Source organism: Sarcophilus harrisii, chromosome 2 (assembly GCF_902635505.1).
Source record: "Sarcophilus harrisii chromosome 2, mSarHar1.11, whole genome shotgun sequence".
NCBI lineage: Eukaryota > Metazoa > Chordata > Mammalia > Dasyuromorphia > Dasyuridae > Sarcophilus > Sarcophilus harrisii.
Window position 1 is genome coordinate 533,293,847 of NC_045427.1, and position 23,209 is coordinate 533,317,055.

The following is a 23,209-nucleotide window of genomic DNA, read 5'->3' on the forward strand; positions in this document are numbered from 1 at the left end:
TTCCTTTTCTTTGTCTATAGCACCTCCCTTTAGGGACTTGCTATTACCACCATCTATACACAATTGATTCCGAAGTCTGCATTTTAAGCTTTAATTCTTTCCTCAAGCTCATATTTCTGAATCTTAAAAGAGTTCCATTTCTTTTAAATTCAATAAACTTATAGTTGAATTCATCACTAGGACCCCCAAATTGATTTTTCTTTTCAGTTTCCCCATTCTTATGAATGGCACTCTTAATCTTTTGGTCCTTCAGCTTTGCAACTATAGAATCACCTCCACTCCTTTTTCTTTGTTCCTAATCAGTCATTATATCCACTTAGTCTTACCCTTTTAATCAGTTGACTCTTTTATTCTGAAGCTTCTGGTATCTAGTCAGTGTAAAGGAATTATAGCAACAATAAATACTCCCTTTCTCCTGTTTCTTTTTTGTTGGCTTTCATGGTGAAACAGTGCCTGTTCCATAATTTGCCACTTGGAAAGTATGTGGCCAACTGAAAGGGATCAGTCTCTGATTACTGGGAAGAAAGCTCCTACCTCTCAGAGAGATGGCAGACTCTTCAATCTGCAATGAAACTTACATACATTTCAGAAATAGCCAATATAATGATTTCTTTGCTTTACTGTTCTTGTTACAAGAGAGGATTTATGTAGAGGGGATATAATTGGAAAGTAAAAGTGATCTTAAAACATTTTTAAAATAAAAAAAATACTAGAGTAACAGTTATAATTCATTGTTATATCATGTACCCCATTACCTGTATGTAGCAGTGTTTTTATAAACATTTTAAAAGCAAAATAGTAAAATGCCTGTATTGTGATCTACCACAATGTGACAATGGAGAACCACAGTATTGTTACTAAATTTACTAATTTAAGGGACATGTTCTTCTTTTGCAATTATCTTAAGGCTCTGACACCATCAGAATATTCTCAACAAAGATTTAGTAAGTACATACTATGTTCTAGGCACTATCCTGAGAGGTAGATTAATATAGGAAATAAAAGCTAACATAGTAGTTAAAAGCTAGTCTTGGATTTAAGACTTCTGTTTAAGCCTTTCTCTGAAACATATTTACTAAGTGTTTTATTGGTCAGCTTTTTAACCTTTAAGGGTCCTGCATCTGTGAAGATAGTTTCTACACTGCAAATCTACCACACTGATGAAATTGCCATCCTGATCAAATAGTTCCATATATCAATGTCTGTATATATATATATATATATATATATATATATATATATATATATATATATATATATATATATATATACACATACCTGTATTAGGTATAAATATGTGCATATGCCAGATGATAAGATTACAGAATTTTAAAATGACATAGTCCTAACCTCAAGGAAAAATATTTTCTAATTAAGAATGGAGATAGAGTATTCATAGAAATATAAAAAGGAAGGAGGGAGGGAAGGATAGAATTTGGTACTCAAAACTTTTTTTAAAAATATTTTGAAATTATTTTTCACATATAATTGGGAAAAATAAAATATATATTTAAAAATAATAAAAATACTCATTTCTAAAAAAGAAACCCAAATTCTTAAGATATAATAGAAGAAAATGGATCCAAGGTGGTCTAGCAGGAAATGTTTGACTTAGAGCCAGAACATCTAAATTCAAATCACAAATGTATTATTATTACTTTTGTCAACATCTCTAAATCATCTTCCTAGGCCTTAGTTTCCTCAGCTATACAATGAAGGGATTGTCATAGATGATCTCTTGTGAAATTGTTGTTCACTTGTGCTCGACTTTTCATGAACCCATTTGGGATTTTCTCAGCAGAGGTATTGGGGGTTTGCCCTATCTTTCTCTAGTTCATTTTACAGATTAGGAAACTGTGTCAAACAAGGTTAAATGACTTGCAAAGAGTCACACAGCTAGTAAGTTTTTGAAGCTGAATTTGCACTCAAGTTTTCCTGACTCTAGGCTCATCACTTTTGTCCACTGTGCCACCTAAGAAATTGTGCCTGTTAGGTTGTTGTATATTCTAGAGGCAGGAAGGAGCCGCTGGAGGTTTTTGATGAAGGAATGACAGTTAGATATGTTTGTGTCTTGGTTTATTTTAACACCTGGGTAGAGAAAACATGGTTACCAGAAAGACTAGAGATAAGATTGTTAAGAAGCTTTTATTACAGTAGTCTAAGCAAAAGGTGATGGAAGCCAGAAATAGGGAGTGGCCACAAAAGGTGAAGATAGAGAGTGAAAGCCAAAGAATAGTCTGTAATGATGGAGCTGTCTACCTGGGAGGTGCAAGAGCATTATTTAGGAGGCTTAAGTTCCCCTCTCCCCTGGGTTTGGACTTGGTAAGGGTAACATAATTAAATAAATTTAGAAAGTTTGTTTTATTTTGCAATAAAATATTACTTAATTCTTTAGTCTTCTAAATCTGTAACTTCAGCATTGTTTGGGGCTGCTAAATTTGTAGCAGTTTCTTTTTTCCTTGAGGGGGGACAAATTATATTTAATGTTGCCTTTGGTCTCATTAATAGTTGATACTTTCTTTTGATAATTAATTTGTTTCTTGATGGCAAAAAGTTACCTTAAACTGCTTCTGATCTGCTATCCTGGGTAAGGGAAGTAAATAGCAATTATCTGCATTCTTAAGGATACCTGCCTATCTCAGTGATTATGGGAACTCAATTTTCTCTCTGACTCAGAATATTCAGTTTTCTAGTAGGTGGGATAAGATGAAACTAAGATATACTGGTCTAATTTATTCTGCTTCAGAGCCCAAAACTCTTTATTTTGTTAGTGTCCTTTTCCTAGAAAACCTGAAGTCATATTCTTCCAGGGTAGTTTTTAAGCACTCCAGAATAGTCTATGTATTTTACTGATTGTTTTTCAGACCATTCAAGAATGTCACTGAGTATGACGGGCAAGATGCATGTGGCTCTAACAGTTGGAACATGGTTGATGTGGACCTTCCTCCAAATAAGGATGTCAAACCTGGAATTTTACTGCAAGGACTGAAACCTTGGACTCAGTATGCCATCTACGTCAAAGCAGTTACTCTCACAATGGTGGAGAATGACCACATTCGGGGAGCTAAAAGTCAAATTGTGTATATTCGTACCAAAGCTGCAGGTATCTACTATATAATATCATAGAAAATAGCACTGTGCAGCTAGACCTCCCCACCCCCACCTCTTTACCTCAATAGAGAGACATATAAACATGTTTGAAACAGATTTAGAGATATAAAGATCCTGAGTTTTTGTGTAGTTTTTGATCGTCTTTCTCTCACTCCTTTGCTTATGATTAGCACATGCTTTTCATGTTTTCCCTACTTCTAATTCCTCTGTGTGACCTCCTGTAACATCCCTCCCCCCATTTAGAACCATTTCCCACTTTCTGCTTAACGATCCTCTTATTAACCAACATGATCCAGTCTTTTCCAAAAGATTTGCCTAGTTTAACAGGAAAAATAGTTACTTCCTAATGAAGAAAGGCAGGAGGGAAGAAAGGAAGGAAAAGAGGGAGCGGGTGAAAGAAGAAAAAAAGAAATGTAGGAGGGAAGAAAGAAAGAAAAGAGAAGGAAAGAAAGGGAAGAGGGAAGGAAGGAAAGAAGAAATGTAGGAGGGAAGAAGGGAGGAAGGAAGAAATTGGACTCACAATATATAAGATCTACTGCTTGCTTACCTTGTTTTTCTCAGTAAGCATGCAATTGGCCAAAGCCTATCTCTCATTATATCTATTACATAATTTGGTATTCAGATTGTGTAGCTTTATAAGCTCAAAAGAGCGTAGATTTAGAGCTGGTCCAAATGGCTCATTGACGATAGTGATGATGCTGTTACTGGCTTTATCATGTTTTTCCAAACCACCTTTTTACTACTTAACTCCTAACTTTGGAAAATTCTTACTAGAGTAAATGATCTCTTTACATTGCAAATATCTGGAAGCCAGCTTAGTGAGGCAGGAAAACATAGCTTCTTTTTCTTCTTCTTCTTTTTTTTTTTTTTAAATTCACATATTACATTTATATGGTCATTTTTGATTACATGGTAATTGTTACAAAGTTCCACAAAAAATTGCTAAATCATAGTGAAGGTCAGAGGATGGCTTAAGGGGATAGGCTTTTTATAAGTCTCTTTAGTTTGCATTTATAAACATAAAGCCTTCTCCCTTTCTACTTTTTTTTTCCTGAAAGCTGCCTCAGTTAGGTCAAATGACAGAGATGAATGATACCTTGAAATTTTGACATCCACTTTTTTAGAAAGTAGTGGAAGGACAATGGGCTGTGGTGACATGGCATGCAAAAACTACATTTCTTGCCCAAGAAAGTGGTACGTGAGCCATATTGATCCATATGGGGTAAATTACTCATTTTGGAATGTGGAAGATCCAGGGGAAAAAATATTTATGTATCTATGGTGCTTTCCTTCCCTCTTAAACAAGTGAAAAACTGGCACTTGATGATATTGAGCTTGTTCATTGCCGTACTTTGTTTTCCCATCTTTCAGAAATGGTATGGATAATGACAGGGATAAAGAAATGCCTGGCTCTTTGCCTCAGGTATCTGCTGTTTTGCATCATCTATCATATGAAATATGTGTGGATAAGTTGTTTGTTTTTGAAATACTTATTTTTGGAAACCCTCATGTGGCTGAGTATCAAGTGGTCTTATTTACTTTGAAAAAAAAAAAGCTGGTGTTAGTCATATCCTTTCCCAAAAGAATCATGCCTTGAAGGTGTACAGAACCTTGTGTGTGCATGATAATATTTTTAAAGTATCCTGGAGCTGGCCATCCTCTTCTAATTTTAAAAATGTGCTGGATGAAAATGTTGCTAAAGTGTCTCAAAGTGAGAAAGACTTGAATTCTGGAAGAAATTTCAAAATTTAAGGTGTTTTGCTTTTAAAAATAAACTCAAGCTAGAACAAATTATTATAGGGGGCCACATGAGCCTCTTGTAGTCTTCCTTTTCTGCCTAAGTTAGTTTTGGGCTTGGTTTAGCAAGAAATTGGGTGGGTGGGGAAGAGCAGAAGAAAGTTGTCTTCATTTGGTATTAATATTTAATTCTAATTCATTTGCATTCTCTGAAACCCTGCTAAGAATGCTGTCATTAGATTCCTTTCCCCAGCACCTTCCCTCAATGCCCCCATAAAATCTTGGAATTGAATAACATAAACTCCTTAATAATTTCTCCCCTGCTCACAAGATAACACCTCATATGATATTATTATGTATAACTTCTAAATATTTACAATGTATACATTTTGCTTTTAAAAAAACAGATTTGTTCTAACTGTAGTAAAACTTAGAAAGTTTGTAAGGACTTTGATTTTGCAATCATGAATTCAAATGTTTTATTTTTTATTTTGATATGAATCATGAGATTTGCAGCATTTTTATTTAGAAAAGTCAGATATATAAATACATTTTTGGAGGGCATCCTTTAATACTTCAAGAATCTAATTTTGATGGTATGGGTATTCCTTCCTGCAATGTTTGCAATCCCTTCATAATTCACATAGTACGTAACTCCACATAGCAAAGGTCTATACATATATTATCTCCATTGATCCTTACAACAATCTTGTGAAGTAAATGCTATCATTGTCCTCACTTTATTCATGTGGTCATGTAGAAGTCAAGTAGAGATCAGGTGATTTGCTCGGTCATACAGCTAAATGTCTGAGAAAAAATTTGCATTCCAGGATTAGCTGTTTCATCGCTTAGATGCCAGATGTAAGGTGGTTTTTGTAACTTATCATAACTGAAAAATGTCATCACCTCATGGTCAACTGTCTCATTTGAAATAGTATTTGTATTCCTTTGTACTAATTTGACAAATTATCTGAGAAACACCCCATGTTATAACCTATGATGATTACTTTGTTTTTCCAGTTCCTTCTATTCCCTTGGATGTTATTTCAGCATCTAACTCATCCTCCCAGTTAATTGTGAAGTGGAATCCTCCTTCCCTCCCAAATGGTAACTTATCTTACTACATAGTAAGATGGCAGAGGCAACCTCAAGATAGTTACCTCTACCGACACAATTACTGCTCCAAAGGTAAGGATGCTGTGTGCATTAGCCACAAAAGATGCTGAGACCTGTACATATCAGTTCCTATTGTTTGAAATCACCAAGGTCTTTATATACCCATGTCACATGACTTTTTAACATCTAGTTGAAAGTTAAAAGCTAAGTTCTTCAGTTAAGTTGTCAATGTTCTTCCCCCACCCCCCATTTGTATAAGGAACTATTTGAATGTTTTTATATTTGTATGTTTTAAACTATTCCATTCATTCTATTTTTATTTCCTTTTTTTTTAAAAAAAGACAAAGTTCCAATTAGAAAGTATGCCGATGGCACCATTGATGTTGAAGAGGTTACTGAAAACCCCAAAACTGAAGTCTGTGGTGGGGAGAAAGGACCTTGCTGTGCTTGTCCTAAGACTGAGGCTGAGAAACAAGCAGAGAAAGAAGAAGCTGAATACAGAAAAGTTTTTGAGAATTTTCTGCACAACTCCATCTTTGTACCCAGGTCTGATTCACACTTTCAGTATCTCTCTAGGGACTTCTGATATCCACAGCAATATACTGATTCTTAAGTCATTTGGGAATGGAAGGAATTGGTTATGGGACACAGATATAATGGAGACTGAAGAGCCAGAGCGAGAGAGAGAAGGGGGAGAGAGAGAAGGGGGGAGACAGAGAGAGAGAGAAGGGAGGGGGGGAAGAGAGAGAGAGAAGGGAGGAGACAGAGAGAGAAGGGAGGAGACAGAGAGAAAGAAAAGGGGGGTAGACAGAGAGAGAGAGAGAGAGAGAGAGAGAGATAAAGAGAGAGTGCAAAAACTATCCAAAAGACATTCCAGAAAGGAAGGTTGTGGGGGAGAATGAACAGCAAACTGTTTAGTCAAATGGATCTATTGTGAAAACAAATAAACCCTGACTATGGGGGCATGAATAGAACAAAAGAATGTTGAGTGTGAGGATTAAAGTGAATTTCATAAGTTTGACAAATGCCAACAGGGAACCCTTTTATTCAGACAAACCTCATAAATTAAAGGGTTCACAAACAAAACCATTTCCTTATTACATTGTGCTGCTCTGTTTCTGAATACTAGGAATAGGAGTAGGGCAACTGCAAAGAGCAGTAGAGTAACCTTGAGATATACGAATAAGGGTTCTATGAAGTTGGGCCATATGCCTATTTTTTTTCTTGGAAGGTTTAGGAGGTTCTTTTTTTGCTTGTTACCTAAGGAATAAAGTATGACCATTCTTCAAAAATTATTATTCCAAGGGTTAGCGAGATGATATAGTGAATAGAGCATTTGCCCTGGAGTCAGGAAGCTCTAAGTTCAAATTTGGCTTCAGATACTTAACTGTGTGACCCTGAGCAAGTCACTTGACCCCAATTGCTTCTCCAAAAACAAAATTGCCATTCCATAAAAAGTAATGGGGTGGGGGTGGAGATACCTACTGAATTGCATTAAAGTAAAAATCTATGGTACTTTCTAGTACCATATCAACATTTGTGCACAACTGAGTTAATGAACATTCTTCAGTACTGGTGGTTTTCTCCAATGTATCCTGTTCATATTTTGTTTGTACATAGTTGTTTTTATATTATCTCCCTCATTAGACTATGAGTACTTCTTTGCATTATCAGGGGTTAGCAAGATGTCTGGGACATAGGAAACATTTAATAAAGGTTAGTACATTGTTGACTAACTGACTGACTCTGGATATATAGGTAGGCATTCTCTTTTTTGTTCATTGTAATTCTTTTTTCTTATGCTGTGACCAATCCTGATAGGATCTTTTACATTTGAAAAACCCTTTAGTTTAGTGACTGCTCATTTGTGAGACCATTAGTCACTTTCCCTTTGAGGTATCCCAAGCATGTGAAGACTTCCCCTGATGGAATGGACTGATGAGAACAATTTGTTCCAGCGGCCATGAAGGTGACTGAAGCAGACACTGTGGAGTGCTTAGAGCTTAAACAAACATCAAAGATGCCAAGGTCATCTAACATGTCCTAGGCCATCACTGGCTGTCTTTATTTTGCTGTTGAATTTTGACAACTCTGAAAGAGAGAATGAGCCTGACAATTATGTATAACTCTGTTTTACTTAAATCCAATTCATGTACAGATCAAGATATCATCCCATGATGTCATCAATTCCCTTAGAAAAAGAAGGATGAACGACAACAAAATAGATAGAAATTCATTTAAAATAACATTTCTGATATTTGTTTAAGGGGCTGAAAATCAGTTTCCCTGTCTCTAAAATATGGGAATTGGGTCTAAATGATTTCTAACGTCCCTTTGAACTCTGATTCTAAAATACCAGCCTTTCTTAAAGACATAAGGAAAACCAAGAATTTTATAATTTCAAAAGTTTGCTATTTCCAAATCAATCTTTTCTATAATTACATCTGTCCCATGGATTCAGAGTATCATCTGGTGCAAAGCTGGTTATGTATGTATGTATTAAAGGACATTTTACAAGTCATTGTAAAGCAGGAATTAATTTGGTGGTTTGATGATCAACAAGGATAAGGATACATTTGTTCTATTCAAAGTTGGAAGGATACTGTCTAGTATGGATGCCAGAGGGCTCAATATTCTAAGTCCTCACTACCCCCAAAAGGGCATTTCTGATGAACCTAGAAGCTCCCTGTATTCTAAATCTATAGCAATACTTCTCTCCCCCCACACAAATTGTAAATGATGGTAGAGTACAAGGGACAAAGAAAAACTGTGGGTAAGCATCCTTTATACACTGCCTGCAGGAATACTGTATTATAATCTAGTTATTTTGTTTAGGTAAAGGTAGGTAGACAAAAAGATATTCTTATGATGATTTCATCGGTTGTCTTTACCTACCTTCCTCTAGTCCCTGAAAGCCATAACTCAAGGAGTTTTTCTACTCATTTGTTATACATAAAATAATCAGATTTGCTTTTTTGTACTACAGTGATGCTCAGTTAATATTGTGTGATAAATATATAAGCAATTCAATTCAGACATTCATTCCTCAAACTAAAAAGAAATACATTACTTTTTTTTTTCCTGTAAGAAATAATGAAGACAGAAAGGGGAAGGGAGGAGTGAACAAAATCTGTCTACTTATTTTTTCCCTTATAATCTTAAGTATGTGCAAGTTGTAACAAAGTTATGGGTGTCAGGTGTGGTCCTAAAGACAGAATAAGACTGAATCATAAAGGAGAGCTTTCTGTTTTGCAACTTAAATCATTAAAAATTATTTTAAAGTCTGTCATTCATTCTAAGTACTATTTATTTAGTCTTTGGACTAATACCAGTCAAGTTTGATTTATTATATGAAACATTGTCCAAAGTGTTTTTAAGTAGAATGTTTGTTGTACATTTTTTGAAGTAGGATGCTGACTTTTTGGCAGTAAATGTTTTAAGTTTGCAAATATTCTTTTACAAAGCCTAACATTGTGTTTTATTCTTTGACATCTTGGATTTTAAAAAGCAAAATCTTTTTCTATGGGGATTTGTCAGGGAGGGTAGAAGGCAGATGACGTTAGTTAATATTTATTGTAGGTTATATTATTTGGATAGGTTTATAAAGACTTTATTTCATGTTGTTCTATTTCTTTCATCTCTGATGAATTTCTTGAAAGATGTTTTCCTTCTTTTTATTGTTTCAGCAACCTCTGATCTATGATAAATAAAAGATACCAGTCTTGTAAATCACTAAACTACTAAGTGACTGTAAGAATTCTGAGTAGCAAGTAAATATGAGATTGTGACATAGTGAGATTTCTCCATGGGATAAACCTAGACATTCTGTTACTTGTAGATGCAAATATTCGTGTGTGGTTTGTTTTTTTCCAGAGAAGGTAGGAGGCAAACTTTTTGTGTGTGAACCCAGGCCTCTTTAGCAGTAACTAGCCTTCTACCTATTGCTTTGTTTCTGTTTTGTGGGTGTGGGTTTTGTTTTGTGTCTTGTGGGTGCCTTTCCCCCATAATATTTTGAAAGAGAATACAACATATAAACATAAAGCTTTAACCTTGTGGTTTTATGTCTGCTAGAAATGAAGACATCTGTACTATGACATCATCCTGCCCTGGCCTGTTTCTGATTTTGATGGGGGGCCCAGTGTTTTATTGCAAAAAGGCAGGGAATGAAAACAATATCTACTGTAGAATCAAGCTGAACAGTAGACTAGGAAATCATTAATGTCCCACCTCCCAGACCTCTTTCATCTTCATAAATTTTAGTTATTTGTTTTTCCCTAGAGTCAAATATATGTCAATAAGATGCTAGCCAAATTTAGGTAGCATAAACATGTAAATTTCCAGGGATATCCTCCTCTTTGTCTGAAAGTTTTTCTGCCTTTTTTTTGGTTGTTTTGTATTTTGTATATGAAATTACCCTAGACCAGAAAATAGGTGGATTTCTTGTTTCTCTCCCTTCCACTAAACCCTACAACCATTTTCTTGGGATCATTAAAAATTATTTCTCAAGTATAATTCATTTTATTTCTTCTACTCTCACTTATTATTCTTATTATGATGCTGGAAATTGGTCAGTAATCACTAGCACAGCAGTTTTTTGTCTCAGTGTGCCTTAAGGTTAAGATGAAGGTTGCTGTTTCTCTGCTCCTTTCTGTTGTTTTTGTTGTTGTTTAACCCACATATTTTCTGTTTGCTCTTATTTGTTGATATTAATGTTAGGATTCTGGTTTTAGGGGTCAGATGGCTGACTCAGAGAGCTCAGTTTTATATCCCATAAAATCAAAATTGAAAGATATCACATCTTTTAGCTTCTTGTTTCTCAACAACTTGTTTAGTTGCTGTTCCCTTGTATATTTCATAAGAAAAAAATTTCTCTTTCTCAGATGCATTTTTCTATTAATTATTATTATAATGGCACATGTTTTGATTCCAGATTGAGCATTGCTCCCCCCCCAAAAAAAAAAACCCAACAACTCATCATTGAAGCCAAATAAAGGGTAAAATAAAAGTCCTTGAAACACTGGAGTGCCCTCTTATCTTCTGATGTTGAACATCTCTAACTCATCTAGGACCAAGTCTGTTGTTTTAAGGCTGCCTCTCTCTCTCTTGGCCTTCTAATGAATTTTAATGAGATATAGCTAGTGGGTTTTTAACCTTTAATGCTTAATTGTGTGTTCTGTGAACCAGATGGTAGTATCATTCTAATCAAACATGAAAAGGATTCTGCATGCTCAGGTGATGACTTCAGGGCAGGTTTGCCTTTGGGTGTGTTTGGGTAACTCCTGTGGGTGTAGTGGAAAGATCCTGAGATTTCCAGGTCTGAAAATTAAAAATCTACACTTAAAAAAAAGGGAAGGTTCCCAGATTGTTCTATTGGTTTTTTTCCTATCTGGTGATATAAAGTACTATTTTTATACTTACCTTTTATCTACCAACCTTGAATTTTCAGTGACTGTTCTCCAACTCTAACATGTTTTCCTTCTTATCTCAGTCTCTTGACTTTTCTGACTTACTTCAGGTCTAAGCTAAGATTCTACCTACCTTCTGCAAGAAGTTTTTTCTAGTATCCCTTAATGGTAATAAGATTCTGTCCACTTTATTCTGTTAGTATCTTGTTTGTATATCATTATTTGTCTATTGTTTCTTCCTTTAGACTGGAAGCTTCTTAATTGACAGGGACAGTTTTTACCTTTTTATTAAATTCCTAACAGTTAGCATAGTTCGTGGTATGTAGCAGGAGCTGAATAAAGACTATTCTCAACGAGACACAGATTTTTTTTTTCCTTGTGTATTTGCAGTTTTCCCCACTATGATTCTTGATACTTTACTTACAGGTGTTTCTGCAAACAAAGTGGAAGCTTTTTAAAGCCAGGCTTTTGTTTTCTTTGCAGACCTGAAAGGAGGCGTAGAGATGTCTTTCAAATTGCGAATTCTACATTGCCCAGTCGGAACAGGAACACTACAATGGCGGATCACTTCACCAATGTGTCAGACACAGAAGAAATTGAATCTGAATACCCGTTCTTTGAGAGTAGAGTGGATAATAAAGAAAGGACTTTAATTTCTCATCTTAGGCCTTTTACTTTGTATCGAATTGATATTCATAGCTGCAACCATGAAGCTGATACTCTTGGCTGTAGTGCTTCGAACTTTGTCTTTGCCAGGACCATGCCAGCAGGTATGAGCCGATAGAGCAATAACTCTTTTAAACACTGTTATATCTTGCTAATTAAAACTAATTAAGAAGCTCCTCTGAATTAATAAGTTTGATTATAGACTATATTTAAAGAATTGAAAGGGATTTTGTTTTTTGTTTTTTTGGTTTATTTTTACCATGACATACTGAGGCATCTGAAGGAAGCTTGTAAAGTTTATAACTTAACTAAGACACTGCTTTAATAACTAGATAGATAAGAAGAGAGTCATGACTAATCATTAATATATCAAACTACCAATCTAAGCAATGTTTACCTGCTATATTTTATAGCTAATTTAATTCATTCTACACATTTTTATAGCCTACTTTTTCCTTCCTTCTTCTAATAGAATGTAAATTGAAAATAAAAATATTTTCTTGTTCTTGTAGCCCTATAGCTATCACAGTACCTTTGAAGTAGTATTTAATTGTATGATTATTTGGATATGTTCAAGACACTGTACCTTGTGCCTATTTACTACTAAAATGATTGAAAATGGTTCCTTCTTTTCAGTTGGTAAAAATACCCCTATGTAATTTTGTTTACTTTATTCATTAGTTTAGGAAGCCTCTTTTTAAAAAAAAAAAAATAGTTAATACTAAGGTAATCTTCAGCTTAATCCCCTATGAACTCTTGCATAGTCTCTTAGTGGAGTCCAAAGTAATGAGGCTTTACTGTTTGTAGTTGCCTTCCCAAATTTTTGCCCTCCAATTAAAACAGCTAATAGAAAAAAAGAGTTTAGTTAGTTATTAGACTTCCCCCTATCCCTGCCAAGAGTACAAGATATTATTTTAATTGCTAAGATTCTTGTAACTAAAGATGGGAGTGTTTTTTGCAGTGGGCATCTTTCAATCTATTAGTGCATGTTCAGTTCTAAAAACCATTTCTTAGCAATTCCTACCATAAGCAATTTAGCTCTGGAGAATTCTACATTTCTTTACTGTGCTTTGTAAGCATAGATAATTTATTATTATAATAACTGCTTTAATTAAGATGGTATGATTTTTTTGTCTTTCATCCTTGATTGACTTTTATCATTTGTTGGAAATGTTTTCAGAAGGAGCAGATAATATTCCTGGGCCAGTGCAGTGGGAGCCAAGACCAGATAATACTGTCTACTTGAAGTGGGCAGAACCTGAAAATCCCAATGGATTGATATTAATGTATGAAATAAAGTATGGTCAACAAGTAGAGGTAAGATGTAGAAGATCTTTTCTTATGCTTGTATCAAATGAATATCATTTAGTATTGAACTCTTTTTTTGTTATAAGCCTTAAAAAATCAAAATCAAGAAAATTTTTAGTGTTACAATATGCCCTACTCTGAACTAAGCAGAAGAAAGGAAGAAATGGTTATGACAAAATTCCTGAATTAAAAAAATATTTTCATGCCAGAAAATAACTTTGGAATACAGGCAACTAATCTGAAGTTTTTTCTCCATTAATCTTTTAGAAATTTTTCTAGTTGAACATGAAAGCTCCTTGCTTAAAACAAACTTGCATTTGTGTTCCAAATTATTGCATAATGTCACAGATACCTCTACTGTATGAGAACCTTGAGTAGAATACTACTTTCTATGCCTTTCTCTATCCCCCTTTTCCCTTTTTACTGGAAATTTGTTCAATGGGAGATGAGAAATAGGATAGATACATTTACAGAGCTGAAGTCACCAGTGAGATAAAAATCTGAGACAACACATGGCAAAAGAATCACAGAGCTTACTTTCACAAAAGTTTGGGGAAAGCTAATACAGACTATTGTGTTTCTTTTAGGATCAGCGGGAATGTGTTTCCAGACAGGAATACAGGAAATTTGGAGGGGCCAGGCTTACACGGCTGAACCCTGGGAACTATTCAGCCCGTGTTCAGGCCACCTCTCTTTCTGGGAATGGATCATGGACTGACCCTGTATTCTTTTATGTCCCAGCCAAACGTAAGGATTATGATAGTATTGTTTAGTCGTGTCTAAGTCTTTGTGAACTTCATGGAACATGAGAATTCCATGGGAATTCCTTGGTCAAGATACTGGAGTGCCATTTTCTTCTCCAGTAGATTAAGGCAAATAGGGGTTAAGGGATTTGCCCAGTGTCACAAAGTAAGTGTCTTAAGGCTGCAGTTAAACTCAGGTTTCCTTCACTGTAGACCCAGTGCTTTATCCCTTGACCTAAAACTGATAACAATCAGAGATTTATGTCAACAGCCTATCTAGAGCTGTACATCAAGTGTTCAACTCTTGTTTTTCTGGGGGGGAGGGAGAACTAGGAAGGGGTAGGAAAAAGAAGTGACGCTGAGCACTAACTCTTGAAGACCAGGGACAGATGTTTTCTCAGTCAATTTTTTTGAAGTTAGGGTCATATTGAAGTGGGAGGAGAAGCAAACTGCCTCCCAGCTATACGAGTTGCTGATCTCTTCATTAGAACTTGATTTATAAATGAAGCCATTTCACACAAAAAAAATATTTTTAGGGCTATTATAAATAACATGAAAAGCACTTAGTACTATTATCTGTAGCTAAGTTGGGATACATAATACTGATTGTGATAATGAAATTATATTAAAGACAAATTGCAAATGGAAGAAATATTTTATTCTATATGACTCCTGATAATTTTATGATGATAGATAATATGACCAGAAATAATGTGAAAAAAAATTTAAGCAGTACCCTGCATGAGAGTGATCACACAGTAGGTACTGAATGGGTATGTTGCTTGAACTAGAGAAATTAACATTTTATTTGGTAAAAATTAGACTCTTCCATTATATTCAGTTTGAATGTATTAGTTTTATTTTTTATCTTATTTTGTGTTATGTTCAGTGGTTATTTGATTTGGGATCCCAATGTTAAATGTTACTTCTTAGAGAAAGTAACATTTCAACAGTGTAGAATTATGGTCCTCCAGTTAACTTTGATTCCATTTTGTCAATGCAATAGATAAAATTTTATCATTACCCAAAACTTAAGAAAAGAACTTAAAAGATACTTGTTGCTTTAACTGGTACTAACCTTTATTATCAAAAGAGATAATTTGTCTTTGAAAATAAAGATTCCATCTGTCATAAAAAGAAAAATAAAGTATACTAGGATTGTAAGCCTGAAAGTAACAAAATCTTTTTGCAGTCATTTTGCTTTCATCTTTAGAACTTTTCCCCCTGAACCTGATACTTAAGTTGTCTAATCTAAGTTAGCCAATGAAAAGATTCCACCATTAACTGGTCATCAAGTTTTAGCATCCATAACCCCTTATCTGATCATATAAATTTCCTCAATTTTTTTCTCTCTGTGTCATTTATTATCCACAGAGAAAGTAAACTCCAGAGCTTTCTTGAGAAATGGGAAATTCACGTTCATAGAAAAGTATGTTTTTGTGTATTTGGGCAAAACACATTTTGAGCTAGCCCTATTAAGATAATAAAATGTCACATTATTTTCATGACATAGCTATGTAAATCCCATAGGTATCAGACTGGGATGAGAGAACCAGGAATACCTTCTCTAGTACAAGTGGGTATATATACTCCAAGGGGAAATCATACATATCTTTAATTATTGGGAAAATTTTTCCTTATGTCAAATGAAAATCTTTGTTATTGACGTGTAGTGTCATTTCTTCCAGTTAAATCCTCACTGGAGAAAGAATTCTTATTGGCAACTCTTTTCCTTATAGAAATCTTCTTTATGAATACTATTAAATTACCCTTCAGTCTTCTTTTATTCAGACTAAATCATCTCAGGAATTTTTTTAGTTTTTGCTCATAGCAGAATTCTTAGGCCTATTTGTAGTTCTTTAATCACTTTGTTATTTTTCCTTTGAACATGTTCTATGTCCTATTGAAATGTAGAACCCAAAAGAACACAGTTCAATCTGACCATTAATATAAGGGATAGGAATGATGTTAAAATATCTTCTGAAAAAAAAAACTAGGAAAAAACCCTCCTAACTCTGATAACTATAAATGACATGAAGATATTTTCAACAGTGAGTAAATGGCAGGCTCTTCTGCCTTAGAACTGAATCATACATTAGTAATAATGGATTTTTATTCTGTCTCTCTAACCTGCCTTAAAGCAAAGAATAGAATGACTATAAAGTACTTGGTTAATATTATTATTCTGGCATGATTTAAATCCAACAAGCAATTATTAAGTCCCTGCATACTATCAAAATCTGAAGAAGAATTGAGACAGTGATCCCTGATGTCACTCAGTTTATAGTCCTAATGGAAAGAAGAAGATTACAAAGAGCTAAGTAAAATTTTAAGGAGATAAAAGGAAATTTTAACTGATTAGAGAAGATCAGAGAAGACTTCATGGAAGAGTAGGCCTATTCAAGACAGGTTCAGAGTTTCAACTAACAGGCAGAGCTGACAACATGCTGTTTACGGAGATCCTAGTCATAGCTGTGGACTAAGGTTATGGCAAAGAAACTATTGGCTACATATATGGTAGGGGACAGTAGGATAGTTTACTTGGAATGTAGGGTGTGGACTGAAGAATAGCAAGAAGTAAAGTTGATTGCAAAATGAAAAAATTTTGAGCAGAGGAGTGGCAGTGCATTAGGAGAGTGAATAATGAGAATGGTTCATCAGGAAGGGAAATCTTCATTCTGTAAAGGATGGCTTAGAATAGGAGTTCTTAACTGGAGTCCATAGAACCCCTAAGTCAATCAGTAAACAGTTACTAAATGTCTACTGTGGGGATAGCTAAATGGTACAGTAGATAGAGCATCAATGCTGGAGTCAGGAGGACCTGAGTTCAAATGTGACCCTGGGCAAGTCACTTAACCATAATTGCCTCACAAAAACAAAATAATAAATGTCTGTTATGTGCCAGGTATGGTGCTAAGTGCTAGGTGTTCAAAGATTGTGAAAACAGTTTCTGCTCTTAGGGAACTCAGTCTAATGGTAGGCACAATCTACAAACAAATATGTATAAATACAAGAGATTATTTTAAAAGGAAGGCACTAGAATCAGAGAGAATGAAGAAAGGCTTCCTGTAGAAGATGGGAGATTATCTGGGATTTGAAGTAAGCTAAAGAAATTGAGATTAAAAAAAATAGAAAGAACCTTCTAAGAATAGGGGTTAGCCTGTGAAAATGAGGGTCCATGTTTAGATTTCATGGGATCTTGGTGAGATAAATAGGAATAGATATTTCATCTTTATTTCAATATAATTGGTTTCCTTTATTATCTGAGATATTTTGTTTTCTGCATTTAAAAACATTATTTTGATAAGGACTCCATAGGTTTCACCAGATTATCAAAGACACCAGACTATCAAAATCAATGATAACAAAAAAAGTTTAAGAATCCCTAAATCAAAGGGAGGGAAAATACGAAGGTAGGAAAACCAGTTAGGAGATCATTGTAGTAATTTAGGACAGTTTGAGTTAGTATTGATTTAATCAATGAAAAGGAAGAAACAGCATTGATTAGAGAAGGACTTCTTAAACTTTTTCCACTCGCAGCCTTTTTCACCTGAGAAATTTTTACTTGACCCGAGGTATGTAGGTATATAAAATAGGTTTATAAATAAAATTTCTACTGATAATAAATCATAATTTTGTAACCCCTTCATATTTAGTTGCATGATTCTCTATGAGGTTGTGACCCATAGTTTAAAAGCTTTGGATTAGAGAATGACTGAACAAATTGTAGTACAAAAATGTAATACATGATATGTATTCCATAAGAAACAGTTCATGTGAAGAATTCTGTAAAGCAAGAGATTTATATAAATTGATGCAGAGTGAAATAAACAAAACTAAAAGAAGAGTATGCATGATGATAAACAACCATGTAAAAGGAAACAATAACCAACTTTCTCCCTTTCCCTTCTCCAATTGAACACTGATTAAAATGATAAAGTTTGACCCTATGAACAAGATGAAGAAATGCTTTTCCAGCTTTCTTTCTAAAATTGGGGAAATTTAGAAATGGAACATTGTTTGTGTTCTCAGACTCAGTTAACTTTTGGTTAGTTTTACTGAATTTCCTTTTTCCTCATTTGAAAAAACTAATCTGATTACAAAAGCTTGCTCACTAAGGGAAGGGGCAGCAATTTTAGAAAAGGTGATAAAAAAAAGAGCAATAAAATGTAATATGTTATTTAAAAAAGGAAGGAACAGATTTAAAGATATTGTTAGATAATAAATACATGCTAATTGATTGGAGGAAAAATTGACAAGCTCTCACATGTTATTGGATGTAGAGGGAGAAGTAGATGGTAGAGTCAGAAGTGAAAGCATGACTTAAAAGTATGAGTGACAGGTTGAATGATGGTACCACTGACAAAAATAGAGAAGTCAGAAAAGGGAGACAATTTTGAGAGGAGAAGTAGTTTGATTTTAGAAATGTTCATTTAAAAGAAGGAATTGTAAAAACAAGCATTTATTGAGCACTTGCAATGTGCCAAGCCATTGTGCTTAATGCTTTGCAAATATTATCACATTTAATCCTTACAAAACCCTGGGAGATAGATGCCGTTATTATCCCCTTTTTACAAATGAGGAAACTGAGACAGAGTCACAGAGATACAATGTCTTGGGTTGGACTTCAAGACCAGATGCCTTTTCTGTTACTGTTCCACATGGCTACCTAAGTATTTAAAATGCAAATACAATACTTTCTTAATCAGATGTTTCACCACTTCAAAATACCTTTTTTAAAAATTTTTTTAAAAGGAAAGATGAGTACAGTTCTCTGAACACTCACTCATAAGATATCTGGCGTTTTTTTTTTTTTTTTTTTTTTTTTTTTTTTTTTTGCTTCTACTTTTTGCTAGAAGATCTTAATATTAAGGGCAGCTAGGTGGTGCAGTAGAAAGAGCACCAGCCCTGAAGTCAGAAGGATTTGAATTCAAATCTGGTCTCAGACACTTAACACTTCCTAGCTGTGTGATCTTGGGCAAGTCACTCAACTCCAGTTGCCTCAGCAAAAAAGGAGGGGAGGTTAATTTGTTTTCCAGAATATCTGATTGATTTTCATAGAGGGTTTTTTTTTTTGGGGGGGGGGATGGATATTGGGGAAGATAGTGGTATCAAAGAAGTTGGACAAATTTTTAAATTCCATCAATTGATTAAAATAAAAACATTCCATGTTATTTAATGTACTTCATTTCCTCATGTCTGCAGCACCAGATTATGAAAACTTCCTTCACTTAATGATCGCTCTACCCATCGCAGGATTATTTATACTTGGTGGAATACTGATAATGTGGTATGTCTACAATAAAAAAAGGTAAGAACTTCATATTTCTCACACTGTCATTGAATGTTTGAACATTAAATTGGAAGTTTTGGTGGTTTGGTTTTATTTACTGAAAAATAAAGACATAAATCAGTCTCATTGAGGACTTTAACTATAGTCCTTACAATGGGAGAAATAACATAATTTAGAAAACATGTTCTTCAGTTTACATATTCTTTAAAGAAAAGTAAAATATGAACTTATTGAAATCTTTCTTAATTGTTTTATATGTGGCTTTAAGTTTTTTTTAAAAAATAAGTAAAATTGTTTCACTTATTGAATTAACATTTTCAAGTGCAAGATATGATCCCTTTGCCAAATGACCTCTTTTATTTTAATTGAAGAAAAAAACATATTTTTTTTTTCTTGAAGAGGAACTAAAGAACTTTGGAGTTTTTCCAAAAATGCTTTCCATTTTTAGGAATATGTATCCTATTCTAGTATAATCAAGGCAATCAGATCTTAAAGTACTAAAGAAACTAATGGGATTACATGCAAAGATACTTTTAGAAGAAGTTATGAATATATTAGTTATTATCATAATTAAAGCTATCCTTCCTTTTCCCTGTTAGTACTTAATAGAACATATAAAATAAGAGGTATGAATGGAGGGAGAAGGATAGATGGAGGTGTCATATGTGTAAGGTTTTGAAAAACTACATTTTAAATCTTTTGACAGAAACAGTGACAGATTAGGGAATGGAGTTCTATATGCATCTGTCAATCCAGAGTACTTCAGTGCTGCAGATGGTAAGTGTTTAAACACATTTACACACATGTAATTTTTAGATTTGGGCTATTACTAATGGAAATGATATGTTCCATAATGTTGCTAAAATAATTATGAAAACTCACATTTACATGACTTTTATGGTTATAAGTCATTAAGAAGCCATTAGGTAGCATAACAGATGAATCAAGAAGACTTGAGTTCAAATCCATCCTATGAATTTTCTAGTTGTTATGATCCTAAGCAGGTTTTTAAACCACCATCTGCTTCATTTTCCTTATCTCTCCAAGGATTGTTAGAAAATGAAATAAAATAATAAATAAGTTAATAAAGCTTTGCTAGTTTTAAAGCAGTATACAAATGCCACCTGCTATTATTGTTGTTATAATTATTCTTATTTTACAAGCAGTTCCGTTGAGAGAGATTTCACAAGTATCATTGTCACCCTGTTACTTAAGAGGCATCTAAGATTCATATAAAGAGAATGCTTTGTACAAAGTCCTACTAAGTGATTGAAGTTAGCATTGATTTTAATTCTGTCATTGCTAATATGTTTTTTTTTTAACCTAAAATTAAAAAGGGTGGTTTTATCCAAATGGTTTGCTTGGTAGACTTCAATTCTAGAAACACAGTCATAGAATATCATTGCTTTAAAGGTAAGAAATAGTCCCCCCCCCAAAAAAATCACAATAGTAGAGGACCTCAACACTCTATGTAATAGAAACACATTTCTGAATATAACCCATATTGGGATCATTTTGATTAAATGAAATGTGATGCTAATATTACAAAGATTCTTAAGTGATTCTAGATATCAGAATATTCATATCTAGAAAAGAGATAATTATGATGGTGGCAAAAGTATTTTCAATTTAGATGGTTTTTATATGTTTAAAATATTTTTTGTCTACTCAAGGACATTCTTTGTAATATTCATATTTCTTTGTTATCCTTATTGTAAAATTTTACTGGAATTTATTTTCTTCCTTTGTCTGTTATTCCCCCATTTCACCAATATCATAAAATTTACCTTCTCTCTATCCCCTTACATTTTCTTTTGGCCATTCCTGAATATGGTTTAGCAGGTCAGTTTTTGATTTGGGGGGTTGTTTTTTTCAGATTTCATCAAAGGTCCACTATGGTGCTTCTTCTTAACATACAGGTCACAGTGGATTCTGAAAGGCTGTGTATTCTTCAGATACTATAGATGCTACCAATCTAAAAAGTTTTATATATGACTCCAGAAATAAATTGTGTTCCTGTCATCCAATTAATTAATGAAACCATTTAGTTGTTGGTTTCCAAGTGATGCTTTTTGTTTTGGTCTACATCAACTCATAAAGATTTCCTACTTAATATAAGAAAGAGTTGTGGGTAGGCTGCATCAGTCCTGATGAAATCATGGCTTCTTATATTAAAGTAACCAAATGAAGACCCTGAAACAAAATGATCACATCTAGGGTTATCAGAGGAGATAAGCAAATGTCCATGGCTGTTGAAGGAAGAGTATGAAGAGAAAATTAGTTTTCTTTCTTCTCTAAGAGTTTAAACAGAATAAGAAATATGGGAGAAGACCTTATTTTTAACACTTCAAAAGTGACTGGTGATTATTATTAACATGCTAGATGACATATGTGAGAGCAGTTTTAAAAAGTTAAAAGTACCATAAGTGTTAGGAAATCTTTATATTTATGTTAGCAAATAATGTAGAGTAAATATAAATTAGGGAAGTGAAAGTTCATAGACTAGATGAGAAAATGAGAAATAATTTACTATATTCTCTTTTGTATAGAAAAGACTACACCAAAAATATCCCAGACAGATGAGGATTTGTACTATTTCAGAATAAAACCAAACACAGAAGGTGCATGCTTATTTGTAGCTTTGACAGTGAAATGTCAAGTAAGATTTAGGAATGCATTAATGTAGCAAAATAGATTCTGTGATGATTTTGATTTTATACTGAGAGAATAATGAATAATTCTGATAACTGAGGGTCTCTGTTCTGACTCTTTTAAAAATGTCATTCAACCTTAGTTTAAAAATCTTAGTGCTGGATAGACTGATTGGTTAGAACAGTCACCTCATTTGAACCTAATCTCTCTATCCTTTTAAAAATTAGAGTTTAAGGTGGTTTCCTCAAAAGGTGACAGAGTGACATTGTGATTCAAAAGTAGTTTAAAAATCCACTTTTTCCCTAAAACGAAGTGGATTATAACCATTTCCCAGAACACACTGAAAATATCCAACAGAAAAGAGCTGATAGTATTGTTCATGCAATCCTCCAGGTGATTGGTGAAGCTTATGGTTTTTAGTTGAACCATATACTTTTTGGCTTAGTGGAGTAGATTTCTCATAGATAAATGTGTAAAGGGAAGAATTTATTGATTTCAGAGGCCCTCCCCTCCAAGAAATAAGTTTAACTGTTTTACACTTCTTGTTTTATTGTACACTGCACAGTTAATTTTGATTAAAAAGCAAACCACTTTCCTGAGATAAATGGTTATGGACCCTGACTTTTATAGAACCTAAGGGAGTATTGTAAATATTCTTATCTATTGCGTAGTCTTGCATAATTCTAGTTTTAAGTGAGCTATCTCCTTATTTTTTTAGGGTGAACTACCTAAGAGTATGGAATGCAAACTTGTTTTTGTGAAATTTCTAAAGATTTGTACACTATAAATATTAAATTCTTATGCAGGAAAGTTAGGAATTAGTTTATAACTCAAATTTGTAAATATTCCTATGGTTGATTCTTGATTCTTAACTGGTATTTATTCTGTCTTATGTTGCCTTTGAAGATTTCAATCAAATATAATACTTGAGACCTGATTCTATTATAAACTATTAGCAATAGCTATAGTAAACACTGACTGCTAGAGAATTATTTTCTCTCCCATCAAATTAGTTATCCTGAAATACTCTGATTTCTAATGAGTAGGACCACATAAATACAGTTACAAACTCATCCTGTCCTAATGGAGCCTTTTTGCCTTCTAACCACCTCCTTTCCACCCAAGAAATTACATAATAATAGTGCCTTTTGGTTCTAGTTTTAGCCAGTTCTTTGTTA

The 23,209-nt window shown here is 33.9% G+C and overlaps 1 protein-coding gene across 1 annotated transcript in view; it reads left to right on the forward strand.

The window, feature by feature from the left end:
• Positions 1 to 23,209, forward strand: part of IGF1R (insulin like growth factor 1 receptor) — a 363,516-nt gene that overhangs the window by 313,604 nt on the left and 26,703 nt on the right. The window contains exons 8-15 of the mRNA XM_031955519.1: positions 2,865 to 3,103; positions 5,869 to 6,036; positions 6,306 to 6,510; positions 11,853 to 12,139; positions 13,216 to 13,352; positions 13,931 to 14,090; positions 19,292 to 19,397; positions 20,086 to 20,156. Of these exons, the coding sequence (XP_031811379.1) occupies positions 2,865 to 3,103; positions 5,869 to 6,036; positions 6,306 to 6,510; positions 11,853 to 12,139; positions 13,216 to 13,352; positions 13,931 to 14,090; positions 19,292 to 19,397; positions 20,086 to 20,156 (1,373 nt within the window). The remainder of the gene's footprint in view (positions 1 to 2,864; positions 3,104 to 5,868; positions 6,037 to 6,305; positions 6,511 to 11,852; positions 12,140 to 13,215; positions 13,353 to 13,930; positions 14,091 to 19,291; positions 19,398 to 20,085; positions 20,157 to 23,209) is intronic.